Raw genomic sequence first — 23,816 nt, 5'->3', positions numbered from 1 at the left:
TAGAGGGAGGGCCTGTAGACGAGGCAGCGCCTAGCCCGGGGCGGCCAGCGGCAGAGGGCATTTCCTCGCTCCTCGCTCTCCCCCCGCCCCGTCGGTTCCCCGGGGGCGGCTGGCAACCGGGAGGGGGGAGGCCGGAACACCGATGCTCGTGGTCCTGTGGCCGGGAAAGGCGCCCCTCTGCGAAGGCTCCCCTCCCACCCCAGCCCCACTCGGCCCACGGAGCGATGGCCGAGAGCCTGAGAAGGCTGATCGGCAGCGAGAAGTGCGGGGTTTTGCAGCAGAAGCTGGAGCGGTGGTATAAGGACTATCACGTGAGTGGGGCCCCAATGCTCTGGGGGCCGGACGATCCTCCGTGGGGCGGGGGGAAAGGGCCTTGCGCTCTCCGCAGCGTGCTGCGCCCTTTGTCGGGCAAAACGCTGTTTCTCTTCCCCCGCCCCCCCCCCCCATGTTGCAATTGGGCTGTCCGGTGGGGGGAAAACGGGCTTCTGAGCGCCGTTTCCATGGAAGGTTTTGCCTTGGAGTTGCCACTCTTTAGAGGCACTTTCCCCCCATTCGTATTCTCAAAACTCAACAATAAGCCGCCATGCAGAGTTTTGAGAATTCAGACGGGGGAAATGTGCATCTATAGAGTGGCAAATCCAAGGCAAAACCTTCCATGAATAATAAGGCAGAAACTGTTGTTTAAAAAAAAAAAAAAAAAAAATCTCAGGAGCTTCTAAACGGGGAGGAGAAGAGAAGCGTTTTGCCCTCCCGTTCAGAGTTGCGAGTTCAGGCTGTTTGTGCCGGGACGGGCGTTTATGGCGGGAGATGGATCCGAGCCCATGTGCCGGGGAGCGACCTGTAGCGATTTTCCCGGGAAAAGCTGTAACCAAGGACGCTGGTTGCCAGCGCCCGGCGGACACTGTTGTGGTTGCCATAGTTACAGAACTGCAGTGATTGACTGGGCGCCTTCCCCACGCTGCTTTGTGATTGGTTCTTCCGGTTAGCTCAGGCTAAGGATTGGATGGAGAGGTTGGGTTCCACTGATGAACACACGAAGCTGCCTTATACTCAATCAGACCATCAAGGTCCATCCAAGTCAGTATTGTCTACTCAGACCGGCAGCGGCTCTCCAGGGTCTCAGGCAGGGGTCTTTCGCATCGCCTACCTGCCTAGTAGCCCTGACCTGGATGGCCCAGGCTAGCCTGATCTCATCAGATCTCAGACGCTAAGCAGGGTCAGCCCTGGTTAATATTTGGATGGGAGACCACCAAGGAATAACAGAGGAAGGCGCTGGCAAACCACCTCTGTTAGTCTCTTGCCATGAAAACCCCAAAAAGGGGTCGCCATAAGTCAGCTGCAACTTGACAGCACTTTACACACACACACACCTGCCTAGTCCCTTTAACTGGAGATGCTGGGGATTGAACCTGGGACCTTCTGCATGCCAAGCAGAGGCTCTACCGCTGAGCCACGGCCCCTCCTCTAACATGATGACTGAGCTTCAGTGCCAGGGACCACCCTGCCACCCTGCAAAGGCTCCTTACTCCTGCAGAAGAGGTGTCTTTCAACACTGGAAAGATCTTTGCACTCGAGGAATACTCCACAATGGAACAGGACTTTTGTGTGCAATCCAGTGCCAGAACAAGCTGAAACTTCCTGGAAAACATCTGGAACTTTACTTAAATTCCATTTGTAGGGTGTGATTGCCCTGACCTGGATAGCCCAGGCTAGTCTGATCTCAGAAGCTAAGCAGGGTTGGCCCTGGCTAGTGTGTGGATGGGAGACCTCCAAGGAATACCAGGAGGGTAACATGGAGGCAGGCAGTGACAAACTACCCCGGAATGTCTCTTGCCTTGAGAGTCCTACAGGGTTGCCTGCCATAAGTCAGCTGTGACCTGATGGCACTTTCCACCACCAGGGTGTGATTCCTTCCTAACATTAGAACTCACTAATTTCGGTTTATCCTCTGTGATTCCACTCTTCTTTCAAGAGGCCCAAGGTGGGGCGTACATGGCACTACCCCATTTCAAGAGATTGTATTAATTACAGATCTGCCCAAGCAGTTTGAGGTGTATGCATCATAAATTATCCGGTCCATGGAGGCAAAACATTACACCTGAACAAGTCCTCGGCTTCTGAATACAAAACCTGTGCTCAGTAGCAGATTTTAAGCATGTTCACATTGTTGTTGTATTGAATCACGAAGACAAATCAAATGTAAGCATATAATAATGGCAAAAGAGTTTTAACTGAAACACAGTGTATTATGCTGGTTTTCTCTTTCACAGCCTGGGGGTGGCAGTTTCTTTGTACCCGTGACAGCTAGTACTTCATTTCCTGTACTTCTGTACAAGTGTTAGCCCTTTGTATACGTGCTGCCAAAGCAAGCACAACAAGTGTGTTAGTACTTTGATAAAGAAGTGCAAACTTCCCCATTTATTCGTTTTGGCAGAATTGATAGAAAGTTCAATATTTTGCTAGATACAACTAGTAGCTCTGAACATGCTGTTTATCTTGAGACAAGCAAGAATGGGAGTAAAGCATTAGTTGACCATTGTATGTTTCCTTGTTGAGTATACAGGTGTTCTCTAAAGCTAAGGACAAATATATATGATACACTTATCAAAGACTAACCCGACTAGTTTAGGATCCATAGTATTCCCTCCCCCCAATCCTAGGAATTGTAATTTTGAGAGGCTATTGAAGTTTCATAGTTGTAGACAAGGGGTCTTGATCCCAGTGTAGTCCCGAGTGGCAATTCTGCTAATAAATAGAACAGAGTCACTGTTCTAATTGACAGTGCCAGTAAAAAAGGAATGTACCTTAGAGATGTGGGTATAGAGCGACACCCCTAACTATGCACGTTCAGTGGTAGCTGTTAGTAACACTTTAGTTTTGTTCTGAACTCTTTGGCTGTAGATTGCTAGGTTGCAGAGCTGTAGTACTAGGGAATGACTGTTAAATGAATAATGTAGCCATGAAAACCCCAAAGAGGGGTCGCCATAAGTCGGCTGCGACTTGACGGCACTTTACACACACACAGTGTAGTAGAGTATGCCCTTAGAAATGCCTTTCAACCATGAAGTTTGCAAAGAAATCCTCTGAAGGAGATGAAAAGCTCTTGATAACACTTTTAGGCTTCCCATTATGACTTGTGGGCCATTGACATGATACACACTAAAGGCTGTTTCGTTCTTAATGATGGAAGCTCCAGTGCTCCTGTGAAATGTTATTTGCCTCAGCGGTTTGGACTCTGCCTGATTGCTTAGATGATGCAGTCTTGTTAATCCTAGGGACTGTGATGCACAAAGATAAAACGACTTAAAGTGAACAATAAAAGTACAATATGATGACAGAGTAAACAAGGCGTTCTGATTTACAGGTAAATTCGTGTGATCAGAATTTGAACCGATGCTGTGAAATCATGGAATTGAGCGCCATGATTCAGGGGCAACTTTTCAACATCCTCAATCACACAGCTCGAGAAGGTGAGGTTGTTACACATTCTGTATGTATGGGTTATAGGCATATATGTGCTATAGGGGTTATGTTTTTGTTTATGTCTTTTTTCACTCATTGACGCAGGTGGACATTATGGAGGAGTGGACACAATCAAATCTCGTCTCCTGCCATGGCTGGGGACTTGTTTTTCTAGCCCTGCTCCTGGAAGGACCTTGGAAACCAGCTTCTCTCTTTCCCAGGTACAATTAACAGTTCTTAATTGTAACTAGCAAATCACAAAGTTTAAGAGGCATCACTTGAGATCTTGCATTACTATGTATTTGGCATTTTTCCTCCTCCTGATTTGAATGGACATTGAGGTTGATCTGGTGTTCAAATGAATTGCCCTATAAATGTAAGTACGAAGCACAATTGTGATATCTGCCTGTCAAGATAGGTATCATACTACAGTACATTATGGGTTGGATCCAACAGCGTATTTCCATAGATGGAAGGGTTTCAGCCTATGGACCACAACTTTCTTGCCTTCTCCTCCCGCTGCAGTCCAAAATACCCCCTGAAATACTGCTTCCAAAAACAGCATTTTGGGGTGCACTTTGGGCCGCAAAAGGAGAGGTGAGAAAGAATGCTTTGGTGGATCCAACCCTGTATCTTTCCTGGTTCCTTTGAATGGGAGTGTGACGTTGCACGTGAGGCGTAGAATTGTTTCTTGTTTGTGAATACCAGTTTTAATCCCAATATTTTAGTCTTTGAACCAGCTATCACATTCTAATACTGAGTTAAGTGCAGCTCATTTCCCTAAAGGTGCAAACACCGGGTCATTCCTGACCCATGGGGTGACATCACATCACAACATTTACTAGGCAGACTTTGTTTACAGGGTGGTTTGTCATTGCCTTCCCCAGTTTTCTACGCTTTACCCCCACTAAGCTGGGTCCTCATTTTACCGACCTCAGAAAGATGGAAGGCTGAGTCAACCTTGAACCAGCTATGTGAAACCGACGTCCGTTGGGATCAAACTTAGGTCGTGAGCACAGTTTGAACTGCAGTACCAGAGCCAGTGCTTAGCTGAGTTGGTTTTCTTTGGAGGAGAGAGCACTGGAGACTTACAGTGTTTCCGTAGAACCAGCTTTATTTGCAGACTTACAAGCATAGGAGGCAAACAGACAGTCCTTCACACAGCAAATGTAGTAGTTAAGAACATAAGTAAAGCCCTGCTGGATCAGACCAAGTCCCATCAAGTCCAGCAGTCTGTTCACACAGTGGCCAACCAGGTGCCTCTAGGAAGCCCACAAACAAGACGACTGCAGCAGCACCATCCTGCCTGTGTTCCACAGCACCTAATATAATAGACATGCTCCTCTGATCCTGGAGAGCATAGGTATGCATCATGACTAGTATCCATTTTAACTAGTAGCCATGGATAGCCCTCTCCTCCATGAACATGTCCACTCCCCTCTGAAAGCCTTCCAAGTTGGCAGCCATCACCACATCCTGGGGCAGGGAGTTCCACAATTTAACTATGCTTTGTTTGAAGAAATACTTCCTTTTATCTTTTTTGAATCTCTCACCCTCCAGCTTCAGCAGATGACCCTGTGTTCTAGTATTATGCTTCAGCCACCCGACAGCATTGTCTGTCTGTTCTCTCTCACTAGAAAATCACACATTACAAAGTTCTCCTGCCCCCTGCCTTTGTTGTGTCATCCAGATGTTTGCAGAGAGTTCTGTAAAGTGCCGTCAAGTTGCAGCTGACTTATGGCGACCCTCTTTTTGGGGTTTTCATGGCAAGAGACTAACAGAGGTGGTTTGCCAGTGCCTTCCTCTGCAAAGCAACCCTGTTATTCCTTGGTGGTCTCCCATCCAAATACTAACCAGGGCTGACCCTGCTTAGCTTTTGAGATCTGACAAGATTAGGCTAGCCTGGGCCATCCAGGTCAGGGCAAGAGAAGTTTAGGATGAAGTATTAAATATATAATAGTAGAATCTTGGCCTTTGGATGGGAGGGTCCATGGCACAGTAGTAGAGCATCTTCTTGGCATGCCGAAGGTACAAGTTTCAATCTTGGCACCTCCAGTTAAAAAGGATCAGGTGGTGGGTGATGTGGAAGACCTCCACCTGAGACCCTGTAGAGTTGCTTCCAGTCTGAATAGACAATACTGTCTTGATGGACCAATGATCTGGTTCAGTGTAAATAGCTTCACGTGATCAGTCTTTGCCACAAGGTACAGTAATATTACTGAGCTAGCTAACGTGAATTTGTGAAAGACTGAAATGTCTCCAGAGGGTATCTTGTGTCTAAGGATGCCCTGAAATTTTAAACTACAGGATCTGGGCAGCGCAGCAGGAATACCCTATTAATAAACTGCAGGCAAAATGTCTCATTTATCTTGATGTCCAAGGAAGGATGGTACAAAGATCTGAGCCTTTGATCTGACCAAACAAGCCTGTCCGTATTGCAGAAAATACATTCCTCTGTTATTGCATACTAAGGCAGTGAGTTAGATCCAATTATTTCCTTCTGCCAGCAGAATAATTTTTGTTATTGGAGGAAGTCCTTCCACTGGAGGACAAGTCCTCATTTAGCAGAAGGGAACCAGCGCATGCATCCCAACAACCAGAGGGTTGTGTTTTTTTCTTTCTGAATAAACACATCTTCATTTAAAATCAAGAGCTCTGCAACATTCCAAAACATACTGACAGATTTTTTTAAAAAAAGACAGCTTTTTGTGTATAGTTTCTCTATTTATACTTCATTGTAGGAGTCACATGAGAAAGAAAGGCAACTGAGGGAATTGGCCAACTCTCGGAACCATGAAATACAACAGCTGGAAAGAGAACTGAACTCCACCCGTTTACAGCTCACCCTTGTCCAGCAAGAGTAGGACAATTAAATGTTTTCCATAAATAATTCATTTCTTTTTCCCCTCTAAAAGAGTTTTGAAAATGTTTAATTATGTGGGTTTTTTTTTGGGGGGGGGGAGAATTTATAACATATGTACATTTCAAACTTTGTAAATTAATTAGCATATAATTATGGCTGGGTTATGGTATTATGTTGTATGTTTGTCATATTTGAAAGACTATACAGACTGTGCATGGAAAGCATCATTTGTGATGTGATTCTCAGCTGCCCACCTTTGTGGAGCTCTGGAGCTCTCCTTTTCCTCAAAGGTTAGGGTTGCCAACCTCCAGGTACTAGCTGGAGATCTCCTATTATAGCTGATCTCCATCCGATAGAGATCAGTTCACATGGAGAAAATGGCAAATTCAGCAATTGGACTCTATGGCATTGAAGTCCCTCCCCTCCCCAAACCCCGCCCTCCTCAGGCTCCACCCCAAAAACTTCCCGCCAGTGGTGAATAGGGACCTGGCAACTCTATCAAAGGTGGAGGCTGGAGAATTAACCCTTGCTGGAATTTACTGCCTAAAGCCCACAACTTTTAATTGTAGGGCTGGTTTTAATTGTGGGATTATTCACAGATTACATGGCCCCTAAATGTAGTTTTTCTTGGTTTATTCATTTTATTTTTAGAAGTTGGAGCAGTTGCTTCCAGAAGCATGTTGAGGGTTTCCTTTTGTGCAAGGTGTGACCTATTCAAATCAGCCTATACTGACTAATATTTCTTGAATACCACGTTATGGCTGGATATGGAATCTTTACCATGGTAGTGATAGTAAGCCTGTGCTGGTTTCCATGGCAAATACAGTATAAAAGTATATGTTTGGTTAAATACAACCTTGTAAACTTTTGCTTTCATGTAAATAGTAATTAGCTGTTTATGAGCTACAGATTTTCAGTCTCGTGTGTTTAAAAGAACTCATACCAGTGGGAATAGCTTTTCTTTTAAGAAAATCAGAGACTAAGGGAAATTCTCAGCAGATTGCTAAATGTAACATGATTGGTCCAGATTGGCCAGACAAATTGAATATTGAACATTCAGTAAGTGCTAAGATGTAAGGCTATTAAGGTCACTAATATTGGATCTCCTGTGGTTTCTTTGCTGTTTTCTCCCAACTGAGATGTATATTTGTTACACTTATTTAAGCCATGGATTAAGTGATACCACTGATAGAAAACAGAAGCTTGTCTGTAATTGTTTGCAGGTGGGTGGGTAGGAGCTATGTGCACTTCTAAAGAACATCTGATCTCCACAGTTGAAATATTCAGGAGAAATCAACCTTTTTTTTCTGTTCATTTTTGTCTGTTCCCCGATAACAGGGGAGAAGATTATGGGACCAAAACAGGCAATTAAGTCTCTACATTCATGCTCCTGTTATTAGTGCAAGTGTCTCAGGAAAAAAAGGTTATTTCTTCTTCTGGGGATGTTTTCTCAACTTCTGGCTTCAAGCTATAATGCTGAACCAAGAGTCTGGCTACTTATCATACGGGCATTTCCTAGATATGATGAAATCGGACCACTCCTCTGTCTCATCATATATCTACAGCTAGCTCTGCAGTTATGCCTTAACTGATCTCAGAAATTAATATGGGGATTCCTTATCTTTTCTATATCTTTCTACGTCTGCATCATTCAAGAACTTTTTCAAAATGCTTAAAATTCTTTCATGACACTTCTATCTCACTTTCACTGTTACCATCAAAACTTTTTTGAAAACACCGCAACTGTTGGCTTTTTATTTTTTTTTACATAAATGCATACAGCAGCTTCACCTGTGCAGTTTGCTATATCATTCTAATATCTTTTGAAACATGTACAGGCTACAGCTTCAATATAGGAAATCAAAACTCCGGCCCACTGGCCCCTTTGTCAGATATCTGACAAAGGGCGAAAACGTATGGTCGCTTTAGCCTCCTTTATTCCCTGTTTCAGCCAGGATTCAGCCAGGATCGAACGCATACGTTTCGCCAAATGTGCGTTCGATCCTGGCTGAATCCTGGCTGAAACGGGGAATAAAGGAGGCTAAAGCGACCATGTGTTTTTGTCCAAAGTGAGGTTTGGCTCACAGCCTGGAAAATGTCGTTGGTCTCTAAGGTGCTGACTCAGATTTGTTCTGCTACTACAGGCTGCTACCCACCTGAAACTGTTTTTAGTCTTTTCGGTCCCCCCTTGATAGTATGATGTCTTAGTAGCAATTATTTTTACATTTATGGACTGCTACATCTCTACCAGTCCATGCAGCTAGTTTTGATCATCATAGACAACACTGGTTAGTGTGCAGAAGAACTGTCCATGTTTATAATAGGGTTGTCAACCTCCAGGTACTAGCTAGAGCTCTCCTGATGTTACAACTGATCTCCAGCCGATAGAGATCAGTTCACCTGGAGAAAATGGCCGCTTTGGCAATTAGACTCTATGGCATTGAAGTCCCTCCCCTCCCCAAACCTTGCCCTCCTCAGGCTCCACCCCCAAAAATCTCCAGGTATTTCCCAACTCAGAGCTGGTAACCCTAGTATATAGGAAGGCATCAGTAATCTATACCTGGTTTGTCTAGTGAACCAGGATTTGGAGAGGAAGCTGCACTGTCAAGTAATTGTGTGTCTGAAGATCTTCAGTCAGTCATAAACAGCATTGTTAGAAGGTGATTAACAGTCTATGAGGAAAAAAATCACATTAAAAGGAGTTTGAGCTTTAATTTATATGTGGGAGAAAGCCCATAGCTTATTGGCAGAGAACATGCTTTGCACATTTAAATTCCCTGGTAGAGCCCCCAGCATTTCTAATTAAAGGGTTTTGGGTAGCAGGACTGTGACACTGAAAGCAGGCAATATTGTACTAGACGGAGCAATGGTCTGGCTTGTTATAAGGCAGGTTCATATGCTGTTTTCTTACCTTGGGAACTGAATTCCAGGTACTAAATGTATGGAAACAACATGTGCAGAAACTGGTCTTTTGCCAGGAAAATATATGCAAGGAGCCCAGCAAAGCATACTGTGCTGCATATTTTTGTATTGAAATATGGTGAATTATACAGATATAGGCAAGCAGAGAGATGGTACAGAAAATGAAAAGGCTGGAAAAGAAAGTGGAGGCTTAAGCATCTGATGATCTTCGCTGGTGATGCTGTTATAGTCCATGTGACTTTGACAAGTTTCTTACATACTGGTTGGCTGTCTCTAGCATGACTTTCCAATTCCAAATACAAAGAATCTCCTGAAGTGATATTTACTTAGTTTTACCAAATATGCTAGAGGAATTCCTGTTTTTGACATTAAAGGCATATCTCTGGTGTTGATTTTCTCTTGCAGTCTTGCACAAGCCCAGTTGGCTCTTGAAGACACAAAGACCAAATCAGCTACCACTCTTTTGGCAGCAGAGGATGAAATTGTCCGGCTAAAAGCAGAGTAAGAAAAACAAGGTGGCTGCCTATTCTTTGGCAGCTTGCTAAGCTGGTTTCAGGTGTATTGGTTACTGTGTATTTGTTCATGTGGTGCGTTGTTACTTGTTGGTTGTTCTCAGTTGTTCTAGATCATTGGTTCCCAAACTTTTCGGGCCACCGCCCCCTTGGTTGCACAAACTCAACCCCAGCGCCCCCTACCCTATCCTATAAAAAGCATTATTCAAAATAGGGGTTTGCATGACTCACTAAAGAAGATAATAACAATAAAATTTCAGAACAGTAACAATTAATTGCACATCTGTTCGAAATTAGAGGAAGATAAAATTAAATTCCTCTTATGGGAGGGAGACTCTCAGTATTATTTGCAGGTAGACAAGTATTGCTCTTCAGCAATTAAAATCCGCTTGGAGAAGGGTATTAGTGTTAATAAGGTGAATTTTAATTGATATAATTTTATCTGTATTTTGTACAAAGAGATTATTTATCATGTAATTGGTTTTATTGACAAGGTTTGCATCTTTTCTGGCTATTGCCGTAATAATAAATCGAACTACATCTGTTCGAAATCAAATTAAAACGTTTTAGCTGAAATTTATTCACAAAACTGATGTACTTGATCCAGTGGTACCAGCTCTTCAAGTCTGGAAAAAAATTCTGATAGTTTCCACCAAATTTGCCAAAATGGTGCCATAGCTCGAGCTATTGTAAATTAGTGAACAACACAGTTGAAGGGACCCACCTCTAGCACCCCCTTGCTGCCCTTTTGCCTCTTAGTGCCCCGCTAGGTAATCCTACCCCCCCCAGTGGGTGATACTGTCCACTTTGGGAATCACTGTTCTAGACAAATGAGGATGAGCCCCCCCCCCCAGTTTCTCAAAAGGCGAAAGAAACTAGGCTGTGTGAAATTAAAAAGGTAAAGGTAAAGGTCCCCTGTGCAAGCACCGGGTCATTCCTGACCCATGGGGTGACGTCACATCTTGACGTTTACTAGGCAGACTTTGTTTTATGGGGTGGTTTGCCATTGCCTTCCCCAGTCATCTTCCCTTTACCCCCAGCAAGCTGGGTACTCATTTTATCGACCTTGGAAGGATAGAAGGCTGAGTCGACCTTGAGCCAGCTACCTGAAATTGACTTCCATCGGGATCGAACTCAGGTTGTGAGCAGAGCTTTTGACTGCAGTACTGCAGCTTTACCACTCTGCGCCTCTCTGTTTAAAAGTGTTGCGGCAGCCCTTTTGTAGTGGTTTTAGGAGGTCGTTCCTGTTCCAGCTTTAAACTGATAAAGCTGAAATGGCTTAAGCGACGAGTTCTCTGGACTGTCAGAAAAACTATAGCGCCTAGAATTCTTCAGAAGCCATGCCAATTGAACAGTTTTAACAATGTCGCGTAGTATTCATGGTCTTTGGCAGGTCAAAAGTATAGCGATAAGTTACCTCTGATTCACAAAATGCCCCATTAATGTCATCTGCATTGCAGAATGGCACTCTTATATTTTTAGGTTTCTTTTTAAAAATTTAAGATCCATTAGTTGGCTTCTGGGTATTGCCTTTGAAGGGTTTTTTGAACGAAAGAAGATTTACTGTAGTTTTTAAGGTAGGTGTTAACTACTCTTTAAGATATGCGCTGGGCTCTTATTTTAATGTAGCTTGACTTGTTTTGCTATTTAATTAGGTGTTTTTATTGTCTGGTGTTTTATGTTGAGGTTTTGCAGGCTTATATTGAGACTTTTTGACGTTTTGATGGTGGCTTTGGTATATTTATGTTTTGGGGGAACCACCACAAATAAACACTGAAGAGACTTACACAGATATTTAAAATAAATAGATTAAGGGACTGGGAGTAATTGTTAGAACAACAATCTGGTCATAACCATTGTTGTCACATCCCTCGCACACTGACATCACAATCCCATTTTAGGATATTGCTGTCATGCCTAGTCTCCTTAAGACTGGGCCTTTAGGCCATGTAAATATATATATGTAAAATGTTAACAGCCCAGACTTGGAATTGAGCCTGCCAGCATGACATCACAAAGCATGGTTACTGGTAGGGTTGCCAGGTCCCTCTTCGCCACCAGCGGGAGGTTTTTGGGGTGGGGTTTGGGGAGGGGCTTCAATGCCATAGAGTCCAATTGCCAAAGCAGCTATTTTCTCCAGGGGAACTGATCTCTATTGCTTGGAGATCAGTTGTAATAGCAGGAGATCTCCAGCCAGTACCTGGAGGTTGGCAAGAAAAAACAGCACAAAGCTCTATATATTTCTATTACAAAAACTATAATAAATTGATAATGCTATACATGACTACAAGCTTTGATCTGCAAGTTGAACCAGCGGAGCCGTTTGCGCTGTGGAAATGTTGATGAAGCCCCCTAGCGGCGAAAACGTGCAAAACAATCCAGAAGGCGTTCCTTTTTTCCTTTCTGGCTGTGAAAACTTCTTGAGAAGCTAATTTAATTTCACCTCTAGCCTGATTGGCATAACGAAGAAATTTGTAATTGATGCACTGTTGAAGAACTTTGCAACAATGCCATGTGCAAAAAAGAAAGCATAACTTTTTTGATGTACCTTGAGAGATTATCTTCCATGTTTGTATTGTTTGTATTGTCTGTTTTGTTACACCTTTGGTGGTTATACACAGTGGTCACATTGTTTGTCATGTGTAGCATTATTATAGTTTTTGTAATTGAAATATATAGAGCTCTGTGCTGTTTTTTCTTGCCAACTGCCTCGTTATAGCATAGGTGCATTTTTCCTTCCAGTACCTGGAGGTTGGCAACCCTACAGATGAAGCTCTGGAGAAAATGGCCACTTTGGCACTCGAACTCTATGGCAATGAAGTCCTTCCCCTCCCCAAACCCCGCCCTCCTCAGGCTCTGCCCCCAAAACCTACCACAGGTGGCGAAGAGGGACCTGGCAACCCTATTCGTCTGGTTGATATCATTTTTTACATATCAGCAAAAGTAACTATGCTTCTCCCTCAGTTTCAGCAGATCTGCTGCACATGTTTAGAGATGGCATTGCCAGCTCTGGGTTTGGAAATACCTGGAGATTTGGGTGTGTGTGTGTGGAACCGAGGAGGTTTGGGGAGGGGAAGGATTCAATGGAGTATAATGCCAAGGAGTCCACCTTCCAAAATGGCCATTTTCTCCATCTGACATAATCTTCCAGGAAGAGGGGCTTCAAGTAAGTCCTCAGGCAACCTACCAAGTCCTGATCCATATGGCCGCAATCCAGGAAGCCCTATCAAGCACCTTAGTTCTGAAACATGCCCAAGCTTGAGCTGCATGTCAAATGTAGCTGCCCTTGTTCACATTTCTTCCTTTTCTTCTCTGTCACGCCTTCCTTTCCTTTCCATTTCCTCCAAACTCCAGTACATTGCTCTTTTAATCCTGGTACTGTTTTATTGGCTTCTGCTTCTTTGTGTTATCTGACATTTTATTGGATTTTTAACATTTTAACCCTTCTTGGATACACTAGTAATGGAGAGATGAGGTATGGAAATTTCAAACAAACAAATACAGCGCCACTTTGATTATGAACATATGACGCTGCCTTATATTGAGTCAGAGCATTCGTCTATCAAGGTCAGTATTGTCCATTGTGACTGGCAGCAGCTCTCAGGAAAAGGTTGTTCAACCTATTTGTTTTAACTGGAGAAGCTGGGGGTTGAACTTGTGACCTTCTGCATGCAAAGGAGATGCTCTGCCACTGAGCCATAACCCTTCCCCAGATTATTTATATTTTATTGTTTTCATCTCCATGTTATAGATGGAGACTTGAAAGAAATTGCTTCCCTAAAGCCAACTAGCACATTCATGACTGGTGGAAACTGGGACCAGGGACTTCCTGACTTCCAGCAGATGTTCTTAACAGCTGTGCTACAATTACATACCTCCGTTCATGTTGTGCTATTATAGCTTAATTTCTAAAGAAATAGATTCCAGCCTAAGCAGAGTTATACCCTGATTTCAATGGACCTAGGTGTGCCCTGACCTGGTTGGCCCAGGCTAGCCTGATCTTGTCAGATCTCAGAAGCTAAGCAGGGTCAGCCCTGGTTAGTATTTGGATGGGAGACCACCAAGGAATACCAGGGTTGCTGTGCAGAGGAAGGCACTGGCAAACCACCTCTGTTAGTCTCTTGCCATGAAAACCCCAAAAAGGGGTTGCCATATGTCGACTGCGACTTGACGGCGCTTTACACACACACACACACACACACACAGAAAGGGGTAACTCTGGTTAGGATTGCACTGTAAGAACTTTCACACTGCTTTAGATTGAAGTAAATCAGCAAGTTTAAATATAAAATGTGCAACTCTTGAAATATGAGTAAAGGTTAAATGTCATTTCAGTTTTCTTCTGTGTTTTTGGTAACTGGGGTTTTTTCGAGTTATTAACTTCTAAGATTCCACATAGATTAAAAAGCAGGCTGTTTTGTGGACAGAAGTGCCTCTTTTGATCATATTTATTTTGTGTGGTTAAGTCTAAAGGCATCTCAGACAAAAGAAGAATGTGCTTTGAGGAATCTGGAGCAGCTGAGTGACTATGAGCAGCAGCTTCAAATGCTGAAGGACGAGGTTGCCATTCTCGGTGCTCAAAAATCTGTTCTGCAAAGCAGGTAGGGGCCCTCCTCTGGCTTGTAAAAGGTAAAGGTAGTCCCCTGTGCAAGCACCGGGTCATTACTGACCCATGGGGTGACGTCACATCCCAACGTTTACTAGGCAGACTATGTTTACAGGGTGGTTTGCCATTGCCTTCCCCAGTCGTCTACATTTGACCCCCAGCAAGCTGGGTACTCATTTTACCGACCTCGGAAGGATGGAAGGCTGAGTCAACCTTGAGCCGGCTACCTGAAACCGACTTTTGTCGGGATCGAACTCAGGTCGTGAACAGAGCTTTTGACTGCAGTAGTCCAGCTTACTACTCTGCGCTACGGGGCTCCTCCTCTGGCTTGAGGGGCTGCTAAAAAGCTAAATTTCACTCTATTAATGAAGGTCTCTTGCTGGATAAGGGCTCTCAAGGGGCTGCATCTGGCCCATGTTTGACACCCCTGCCATACAGGATCACTATAAATTGGCTGTGACTTGAGACAGCACTCTCCACCACCACTTTTCTCTCTCCTTCTCCTTCTGCCCCCATTAAATTATTGTGTATGTATTCAGTTTCCCTTTCTTTTCCTACAATACAAACCAGCTGCTATGGCCAGGGTCCTTCAAGCTAGGATGGTGCACGTTGAGGTTTTGTTGAAGAGGAAGAACTGCATCCTTTTCATTTTGGGAGAAGAAACGGTGATGTGTTTATGAAAGTGGTTTTTCAAAAAGGATGTTGAATGTGAGAGGCATAGCAATATGGAAAAGAGTTATGAGAGAGGGACTGGCCATGTTGTACTTCCTGGGAGGAATTAGGAATTGGACAAGAGCATTCTGTTTCTCTTTAGTCGGGCCACAGACTGAGAGATAGGGTTGCCAGGTCCCCACTCTCTACCGGCAGGAGGTTTTTGGGGCAGGGCTGGGGTGGCAAGCCCGCATGCGACACAATTATGTCACTTCCACTGTAGCGTTTTGGAGGACTGAGTGCTAGAGCATCCTGTCGCGATGCATCACTTCCAGGGGTAAACCTGGAAGTGATGTAGCCTCATTGCGCATGTGATTGCCACTCCGAGTAGCTCGGTGGATTGGTGGGCAACCTGCCAATCCCAGCAACTGGCAACCCTACTGAGAGCACTGTGAAAGTTTTTATTCAAATAAAGCTTGAAGTTTGTTTAGAGACAAAGAGTGCTTTTTGATGAAGCTAGTAAGAGCAAAACTTGAAATGAGGAGCCATAACTTGGTTGACAAATTAAAGGAAACTGTAGTCTAGAACAATGGAGAGCCTCATTATTATTATTATTTTGCCATCAATGATTATGACGAGTTAAGCAAGAAACACAGATTTTCTTCAAGGATCCTAATGTTACTGTTAAAATGTTAATAATAAATTGCATTGTTATTATTGACTGTATCGATAATTCTTTTTCTTTCAATCCTAGTTCTTAAGGGAGTAAGCTAGAACAGTCTTCACTTAAAGTCATTTTGAAATGTTATAGGCTGGCACGAAGTCGATCTCCTTCTCCAAGATCGGTCCGAAGCAGATCCCCCAGTCCACTTCCAGTGAAGAGCATTTCCCCTGGCAGAGCCAGAATTACCAATGCTCCCCGTCATGCTCACCTTGTAGAACGCTTCAGAGACATTTATGCTCAAGAACGTTTGGATGCTCAAACCCTCCTGAGGAGCTATATTGATGATCTGGAGGTGGTGCAGAGAATAATCTATGTGGTGGCTATGGTATGAAATTCTATTCCTTGGCAATATTGCTAACATTGTACTAATTTATAAACAAAAACATCTCATTCCCATATCAACTAGAATAAATATAATTTGGTTTAGTAACTTTCTCTTAAGTGCAGGAGTTCCTTGAGTCAAGCCTTGTTGACCCTAACAGTATTCTTTCAGCTGTAGAAATATTAAAAAATCTAACATGATCAGCAGACTGATCTGAAGATGCACCACATAAGTGTAGGGGTCTTAGGATGAGGTGTAATATTGTTGGGTCAGCAGTTCACTGTAAAACATGTTGAAGTGACAAGACAGCAGAAGGTAGTGTGGCTTGATAGGTTCCAGGGACCGTTCATTTCAGGTCACCGGCTGGGCCCAGACGCATGCTTCAAATCTTCAAATATTTAATTCTAGGTAAGTAGCAGGAAGATGTGTAGTAAGTAGTACAAAGAAACCCCAGTGTCCACCAGTTTTAATCTACTTGTGGATTGTTTTTCCTGGGCTGCTTGGGGTAACTGCCTGTTTTATTTTTAGGAGTCCTTCCATGCGGCAAAGAAGGCCTTCCGACAGTTCAAAATGCGTGTGAGAAAAACATTGTCCCTAAGTTTGTCAGGGTCTGAGTCACTCGAAGACATAGTAATGGACTATATTATTCGCCAGGAAGATTTATATGATGTTCAGTCCAGCGTCAATGTAAGTTTGCAAGCAAGCTATATTCCTCCCATGTCCTGTTTAGTTTAATGAAGCATGAATATTTAAATTTGGTTGGACCAGGTTGTGGTCTTTCTCCTGAAAAATTTGAACGCACGAAACTGCCTTATACTGTCAAACCACTGGACTGCTGAAGTCCGTACTGAGTGCTCTAATAAATGGCAGGCGCGGTCCAGGGTCTCAGGTAGAAGTCTTTCACATCATTTAGTATATGATGCTTTTTTAAAGCCCAGGTACAGAAGTGGGGATCTTCTGCATGGAAACGATACAACCACAGCCCCTTAACTTCTTTAATATAATTTGGGTAATCATTGGGTTTTCTGGTGTGGTTGCATTCTTTAGAAAGAATAAAATTAAAATTATTTATTCTTTTTCTCTTGTACTTATGGCTCATCTTTCTGCCAAGACACAAGAAGCAACTTAGCATACCAAAACCAATATTAAATGCCCCTATAAAATAATGGCAGTCTAAACAGCAGCAACAAAAAATCCCCATCCAATAAAAGTCAAACCGTTCATTCAAAATAAATACAGGCTAAAGAGTTATTAAACTCAGGGTTAGAAGATAATATAAAGTATGCCCAAGCTCTTAATACACACACACACACACACACACACACACACACACACACACACACACACACAAGAAAGCAGCAGTTTAACTTGAAGCAGCAACATGAGCTATAAAACAGAGCAGGTGAACTGAGTTTTCCTTTGTCCTACCCTTCAGTTATCTCCCTTAGATTCAAAGACTTGGAAGGGGTCTTATAGTCTATCTAGTCCTATCTCTTGCTCCACGCAAGAGATCCAAACTAAAGTTCAGTGAATGGTTTATGAATAGGTTACTTTATGTTAAAACCATAACTAGAACAAATGGTAAGCAAAGCCACCTTAAGCCACAAAAGAGAAAGGCGGAATATAAATAGGTTAATAAATAACAAACAGTCATAGTAACATATGTAAGAATCAGCCATCTAGGTAAGGGCTTTATGTAGAATAATTTCTAGTAATTAATATATTTTAATGTTGTTGTGACAGTGGGGTGTTCAAGTCAGCACACAGTATAAACAATATAGAAAACATGCAAATAAGCAATAGCAACAGTAACTGCCTGTTTCTCTTGACTGATGTGGGCCACTTAAGGAGACGATTATCTGAAAAGTAGGATATATAATTATAAAAGGAGCACCCCCCCCCCCAAGAAACCCTGGCAGCAGGAAAACTAGGCCTTTTATGCTGGGACGTTTCCCTGCGGTCACCCCTACTGACTGCTTTGAGGCTTCCTTTCGATTATGCATGCCTTTTCCGGCCATCAGAGGTTCCCTCGCTCTCCCCGTGCGTTTTGCCCACGTTTTCCAGATTCTGGCTAAAATCATTTGGAAAACATGGACAAAACGCGGGGGGAGAGTGAGCTGACCTCTGACGGGCGGAAAAGGCATGCATAATCGAAAGGAAGCCCCGAAGCAGCCAGTGGGGGCGACTGCGGGGAAACATCCCTACATAAAAGTCCCTAGTAAAAACTATAATAGTTTAGAGAGGGCGAAAGAGAAACACACTCCCAGCCCCTGCCTTAATCACCAAAAGCCTAAACAATGACAAGGTTTGTATGTGACGAGAGAGAAAGGGAAATAATAAATACAGCGATTTGAATTCTGGGGAAATGTGACACAAAAATATTTGTATACCAAATGATGTTTGAATTCTAAGCAGCAGAGTACAAAAATGTCCTGCAACTGATGTCAACATGTTTATGAGTAGGGTTGCCAAGTCCCTCTTCGCCACCGCTGGGAGGTTTGGGGGGCGGAGCCTGAGGGGGGTCAGGGTTTGGGGAGGGACTTCAATGCCACAGAGTCCAATTGCCAAAGCGGCCATTTTCTCTAGGTGAACTGATCTCTATTGGCTGGAGATCAGTTGTAACAGCAGGAGATCTCCAGCTAATACTTGGAGGCTGGCAACCCTATTTATGAGGCTGCTTTAAATACAGGGTGCTTTTCTTCTAAAGCATAGTATCCTGCATTATCCTAATAACACATATTTTCCCCTCCTTCCAAAATGAGTTTGAGAAGGTTAAAGTAATGGGGGTCTCATGCATATATGTTACTGGAAAAAAGGTTTTGTAAGTTCAGATTTGTTTCCTCTAGAAAATGACAATCTCTCTCCCATTTGCTTTCAGGAAGTAATTCATGCAATGAACATCCATCCTAGGATTTCCTTTCCACCAGAGGTTGATTTTATCCTGATCAGCAGTTTAATACGAGAGCTGTGCCGTGTAGCCTTTTCAATGCAGACCTTGGATCCTCCACTTGACATTTCATTTGCTTCCGAGGGTGAACTTTTTAATGAGCACAAGTAAGGGAAAGACAGTCTTGTATGTTCCGTCTTGTGTGAAGGCTGAAGGGTGCAAAAGACATCGGACTGAATCCTAAGTTTCCATTTTGCTAACGCTGGATTATTCTGCAGGTGGAATACATGCCTCTTCCATTGCTAGGGTTGCCAACCTCCAGGTACTAGCTGGAGATCTCCCGCTATTACAACTGATCTCCAGCCGACAGAGATCAGTTCACCTGGAGAAAATGGCCGCTTTGGCAATTGGACTCCATGGCATTGAAGTCCCTCCCCTCCCCAAACCCTGCCCTCCTCAGGCTCTGCCCCAAAAACCTCCCACCAGTGGCAAAGAGGGACCTGGCAACCCTATCCATTGCAGTAAGCCCCTTTGTGTTGGTGGAAGGCTCCTTGTCCTGGAGGCAGGGCCCTCTTAACCGTGTTATAGGCCCCTGGGCAAAGCAGTGCATGGGGGCCCCTACCTACGCAACCACTCAAAGGAATAAAAATGTAAATGGTTGATAAAATTAAATATATATTTATTGGTACTTCCATAATGAACAAGTCCTTTCTTACATTATACTTCAGTATTCATTCTTAACCAATCCCAAATTAACATTATTATCCTTCATTATCTTTAGTAAAACACATACTAAATATGCATTTTCCAATGCTGCAATATTTGCAATCGCAGCAAAGAAAATTCAAGCTCGATTTGTGGGGTAATAGATGCCCCCAAATGCTGTTTTCATTGTCATGTGTGTGTGTAAAGTGCCTTCAAGTCGCAGCCGACTTATGGCGACCCCTTTTGGGGTTGTCATACCTCTTGACTAATATGGCTTATGAATGTGTGCATGATTTCTCTATTTTATTAATGAGCTTGTTTGCATGTGGAGTTCTTTATTTTTAGCAACAATTTTAACCTGTTGTGCAGTGGCCTTGGCTATAGCAATAAAGTTTGATTGAGATGCCAAGGAAAATTTTTTACCATGCCAAGGAAAAATGGGGGAAAGAGTGAGCAAAAATGCAGGCCTTTTATGCAGGGACGTTTCCCCGCAGTCATCTTAGGGTTGTCAGGTCCCTGTTTGCCACCATTGGGAGGTTTTGGGGCAGAGCCTGAGGAGGGCAGGGTTTGGGGAGGGGAGGGACTTCAATGTCATAGGGTCCAATTGCCAAAATGGCCATTTTTTCCAGGTGAACTGATCTCTATCGGCTAGAGATCAGTTGTAATAGCGGGAGATCTCCAGCTAGTACCTGAAGGTTGGCAGCCCTAGGTCACCCCCGCCGAATGCTTCAGGCTTCCTTTTGATTATGCATGCCTTTTCTGCCCATCAGAGGTCACCTCGCTGTCTCCGCGCGTTTTGCCTGCATTTTCCAGATTTTGGCAAAATCAGCATCTGGAAAATGCAGTGACAGGGAGGCAACCTCTGCAGGTGGAAAAGGCATGCATAATCAAAAGGAAGCCCTGAAGCAGTGATTACAGGGAAACGTCCCTGCATAAAAGGCCAAAGTGAAGCAAACGTTTCAGAGAATTCCTTTGTTACAATGGTTAGCAACATACATATTTGGGGAAGGGGTTGTAGTTCAATAACACATACAGAGAATTCTTGAAGTTGGTGGTGGGTTGCCATTTGTAATGTGAGATACTCCCATTTTAGCCATTTTTGTGCTGGTAATACTGGACAACCGCCAAAACAATTAATACAAGTGGGGCGCTCTGGAATCGAATGCTTATCAACTTATTTGCAACCTGATCTTCCTTGTGTCCAATTAGGTACCGTCGCAGCTATGACTCTGATTTCACAGCTCCTCTTGTGGCCTATCACGTGTGGCCTGCTCTTATGGAAAATGATTCTGTCATTGTCAAGGGAGAGGTAGTCACAAGAAGAGGTGCTCTGGTAAGAGCTCTTTTTTGGATATTTATATTTTCATCATGAAGGCCCTGAGGCCAGAGAGGTTCAGACAAAACCATTTGCCTGTCCTTCCTGCAACCAAGCAGATAATTAAGTCTTTCCCCTAAATTATTTCTACACTTTCTGTCTTTGATAATCTGACTGGATTGGGATGGTATATTTAATTATTGATCAGTTTAGTACTCACAGAGATAAGGGCCAAATTATACGTGACTCTGGGAGTCCCATGTGCGGAGCTCCCAACCATTTTTTTTAATATAACAGATGCGGAGAGCCCTGATTTGTACTGGGATCTCTACAGGGATGGATGAATGGATGGTGATGATATATTTAATTATCTATCAGTTCAGTACTCACAGAGATAAGGGCCAAATTACATATGACTCTGGGATCTCTACAGTTCACCCTCTGTGTCATGTCTGTAGCTTGATATGACCCCTGAAATGCTGCTCTTTCATAAGGCTGTTGGTATATTTCATGTCCAGTAAATAGTCTGGGAAGAAACATTAAAGCCCCTTCCTTAGGGATGCTTTGAAGGGTGGACTCTATGGCACTATAGAAGAAGAAGAGTTGATTTTTATATGCTGACTTGCTCTCCCTTTTAAGGTGAATCAAGCCAGTTTGCAATCTCCTTCCCTTCCTCTCCCCACAACAGGCACACCCCACACAACGTGCCTACGTCACTTCCGGGAGTACCCCGAAGTGACGCGGACTCTCTAGCCATCTTGGCTAAAACTCTATGGTTTCCATAGAGTTTTATCCATGATTGCCAGAGCGTCCGCGTCACGTTCGGGTAACTGAAAGTGACGCATGCGCACGTGTGCACAGAGTGCCCGCTGGCTATCAGCTGGTTGGCGGGCAGCCCGGTGGATCGGCGGGATTTGACCCATCACCACCGGGCACTTGGCAACCCTATTTTAAACATACAGAGGCCAGATAATCTCGCCACAGGGAATGATTCCTGCTTACTGTAGATCTGTGTCATATTCTGTATTCTGTTTTAGTGGTCTCACAGGAGTAGGAGCAGAAGTAGAGGCCGGAGCCAGAGTCGCAGCCGCAGCGCGAGCCCTCTGTCGCATGGTGCAGGCCACTCCCGGCACTTGGTAAAGTAGAATGTTATAGTAAATGTTATAATCCAAACAAGATACTAACTGAGGGATGTGCAAAGAAGCTTTTTTAAAAAAGCTCAAACAATGCAGGAACTACTAGTACATGGTAGAATTGGAGAATACAGCTGGCAGTCTTTTGTTAGAAGAAGAAGAGTTGGTTTTTTATACCCCACTTTTCTCTACCTTTAAGGAGTCTCAAAGCAGCTTGCAATCACCTTCCCTTCTCCCCACAACAGACACCCTGTGAGGTAGGTGGGGCTGAGAGAGCTGTAAGAGACTGTGACTAGCCCAAGGTCACCCAGCTGGCTTCATGTATAGGAGTGGGGAAGCAAACCCAGTTCTCCAGATTAGAGTCCACCGCTCCTAACCACCACTGTTAACCATCTTTTTCAGTGAGGTGCCTTGAACAAAATAAGTCAAGAGGGACCAAGGTATTTACCTTTCCTATTGTTATTTGTCTTTCAGCTATCTCGAAGCCGCAGCCCTTCCCCGCTAAGGAGTGGAAGCCCAAGTAAGTGGGCATATTCAGAACTTAGACAATCATGGCTTTAACCTCTTGAATGATCAAGTAAAGAGATAATATAACAATGCGCAGGGTGGTTTTTCCACCCCTTAAAAAAGCACATCGCGTTAACCATTATTCTCTTTTCACATAAGGCGCTTTCATTCTTTTAATGTTGTAAAAAGACTTCTGGTTCCGACTTATAGAATTCCCCATTTCTCATGTCATGGATAACAATACTCTCTCAATCTTTATTGCTAGCAGTCATTGATAAATTCACATGGTTTCTTGTAGAGCTGTTTTATGGAGGCTGAGCAAAGGATGTCTGAGGGCCACCATCCCACACAGAGCTAAGCTTGCTTAACACCACTGAAATTCAATGGGCAAGTGAACTTAATTCGGCATTGGATTGTAGCCATTTTGGCTGAATGCTGACGAAAGCCAATCCCATGGCCATTGCTACAGGTCCTGCCAGGCTCATGGTTGACTAGGAAATAGGGTTAATTGGCAGTTGCCAGCCAATTAACAGGTTTGTCCATCTCCCCTCAGCTGGCCAGCAGAGGAAACTGGCCAGCTAAAGCAGGGGACAATTCCCATACATGTGTGGCACAATAATGTCCCTTCCGAGGTAAACCCGGAAGCAACAGGGGCGCTCTAGCACGTCCTTAAAAAACTATGGAAACCATAGAGCTTTTTGAGGAACATGCTAGAGCATCCCAGTCGCTTCTTGGTTTACCCTGGAAGGGACATTATTGCGTGTGCGCACTGTGCACTCGCAAATTGCTCCCCCCTCAACCGAAGCTCCCGCCGATGGCAAGGAGGGGACCTGGAAACCTTACTAGGAAAGCAATCTTAAGCAGGTCTACTTGGTAGTCAGTCCTATTTTGTTCATTGGGGCTTACTCCCAGAAAAGTGTTCTTACAATTGCAATGTAATCAGACCAGCTGACATGAGGAATATCTGGATTGTACACGCAGTCCCAATGTGAAGCACTTCAAATGCAGATATTGAGCAAACCTAGCCATATACTGAAATATGTATTTTTCTCCAATAGGACTTTAGGCTAACTGGATATGGTTTTTTGATTCTGTACATCTGGATCAGTTCGCTTCTTTGGTGCCTTCTCCTGTTCCAAGAGTACCTCAAACCTCACTTAAAATAATGTGAACAACAGTTTTGAATCACTCCAAATGGAGAGCGAAA

At 43.8% G+C, this 23,816-nt stretch overlaps 1 protein-coding gene across 1 annotated transcript; it reads left to right on the top strand.

The window, feature by feature from the left end:
• The first annotated feature begins 224 nt into the window (after positions 1 to 224).
• SPATA18 (spermatogenesis associated 18) lies at positions 225 to 22,663 on the top strand. Its single transcript, XM_056855226.1, has 12 exons — positions 225 to 311; positions 3,365 to 3,470; positions 3,568 to 3,683; positions 6,204 to 6,322; positions 9,653 to 9,748; positions 14,226 to 14,360; positions 15,828 to 16,065; positions 16,591 to 16,749; positions 18,941 to 19,116; positions 20,864 to 20,987; positions 22,007 to 22,105; positions 22,577 to 22,663. Exons 1-12 carry the CDS (start codon positions 225 to 227, stop codon positions 22,661 to 22,663), a joined length of 1,542 nt encoding a protein of 513 aa, XP_056711204.1.
• Positions 22,664 to 23,816: the final 1,153 nt, after the last annotated feature.

The sequence above is a fragment of the Euleptes europaea genome, chromosome 9 (assembly GCF_029931775.1).
Source record: "Euleptes europaea isolate rEulEur1 chromosome 9, rEulEur1.hap1, whole genome shotgun sequence".
Classification (NCBI taxonomy): domain Eukaryota; kingdom Metazoa; phylum Chordata; class Lepidosauria; order Squamata; family Sphaerodactylidae; genus Euleptes; species Euleptes europaea.
Note: the sequence above shows the minus strand (reverse complement) of the source record. Positions and strands in the feature narration are given on the sequence as shown.

Coding starts and splice junctions, on each gene's coding strand:
- SPATA18 (XM_056855226.1), top strand. CDS start 225: ATGGCCGAGAGCCTGAGAAGGCTGATCGGCAGCGAGAAGTGCGGGGTT. Junction 16,750..18,940: donor ATGTTCAGTCCAGCGTCAAT/GTAAGTTTGCAA, acceptor ATTTGCTTTCAG/GAAGTAATTCATGCAATGAA. Junction 20,988..22,006: donor TCACAAGAAGAGGTGCTCTG/GTAAGAGCTCTT, acceptor ATTCTGTTTTAG/TGGTCTCACAGGAGTAGGAG.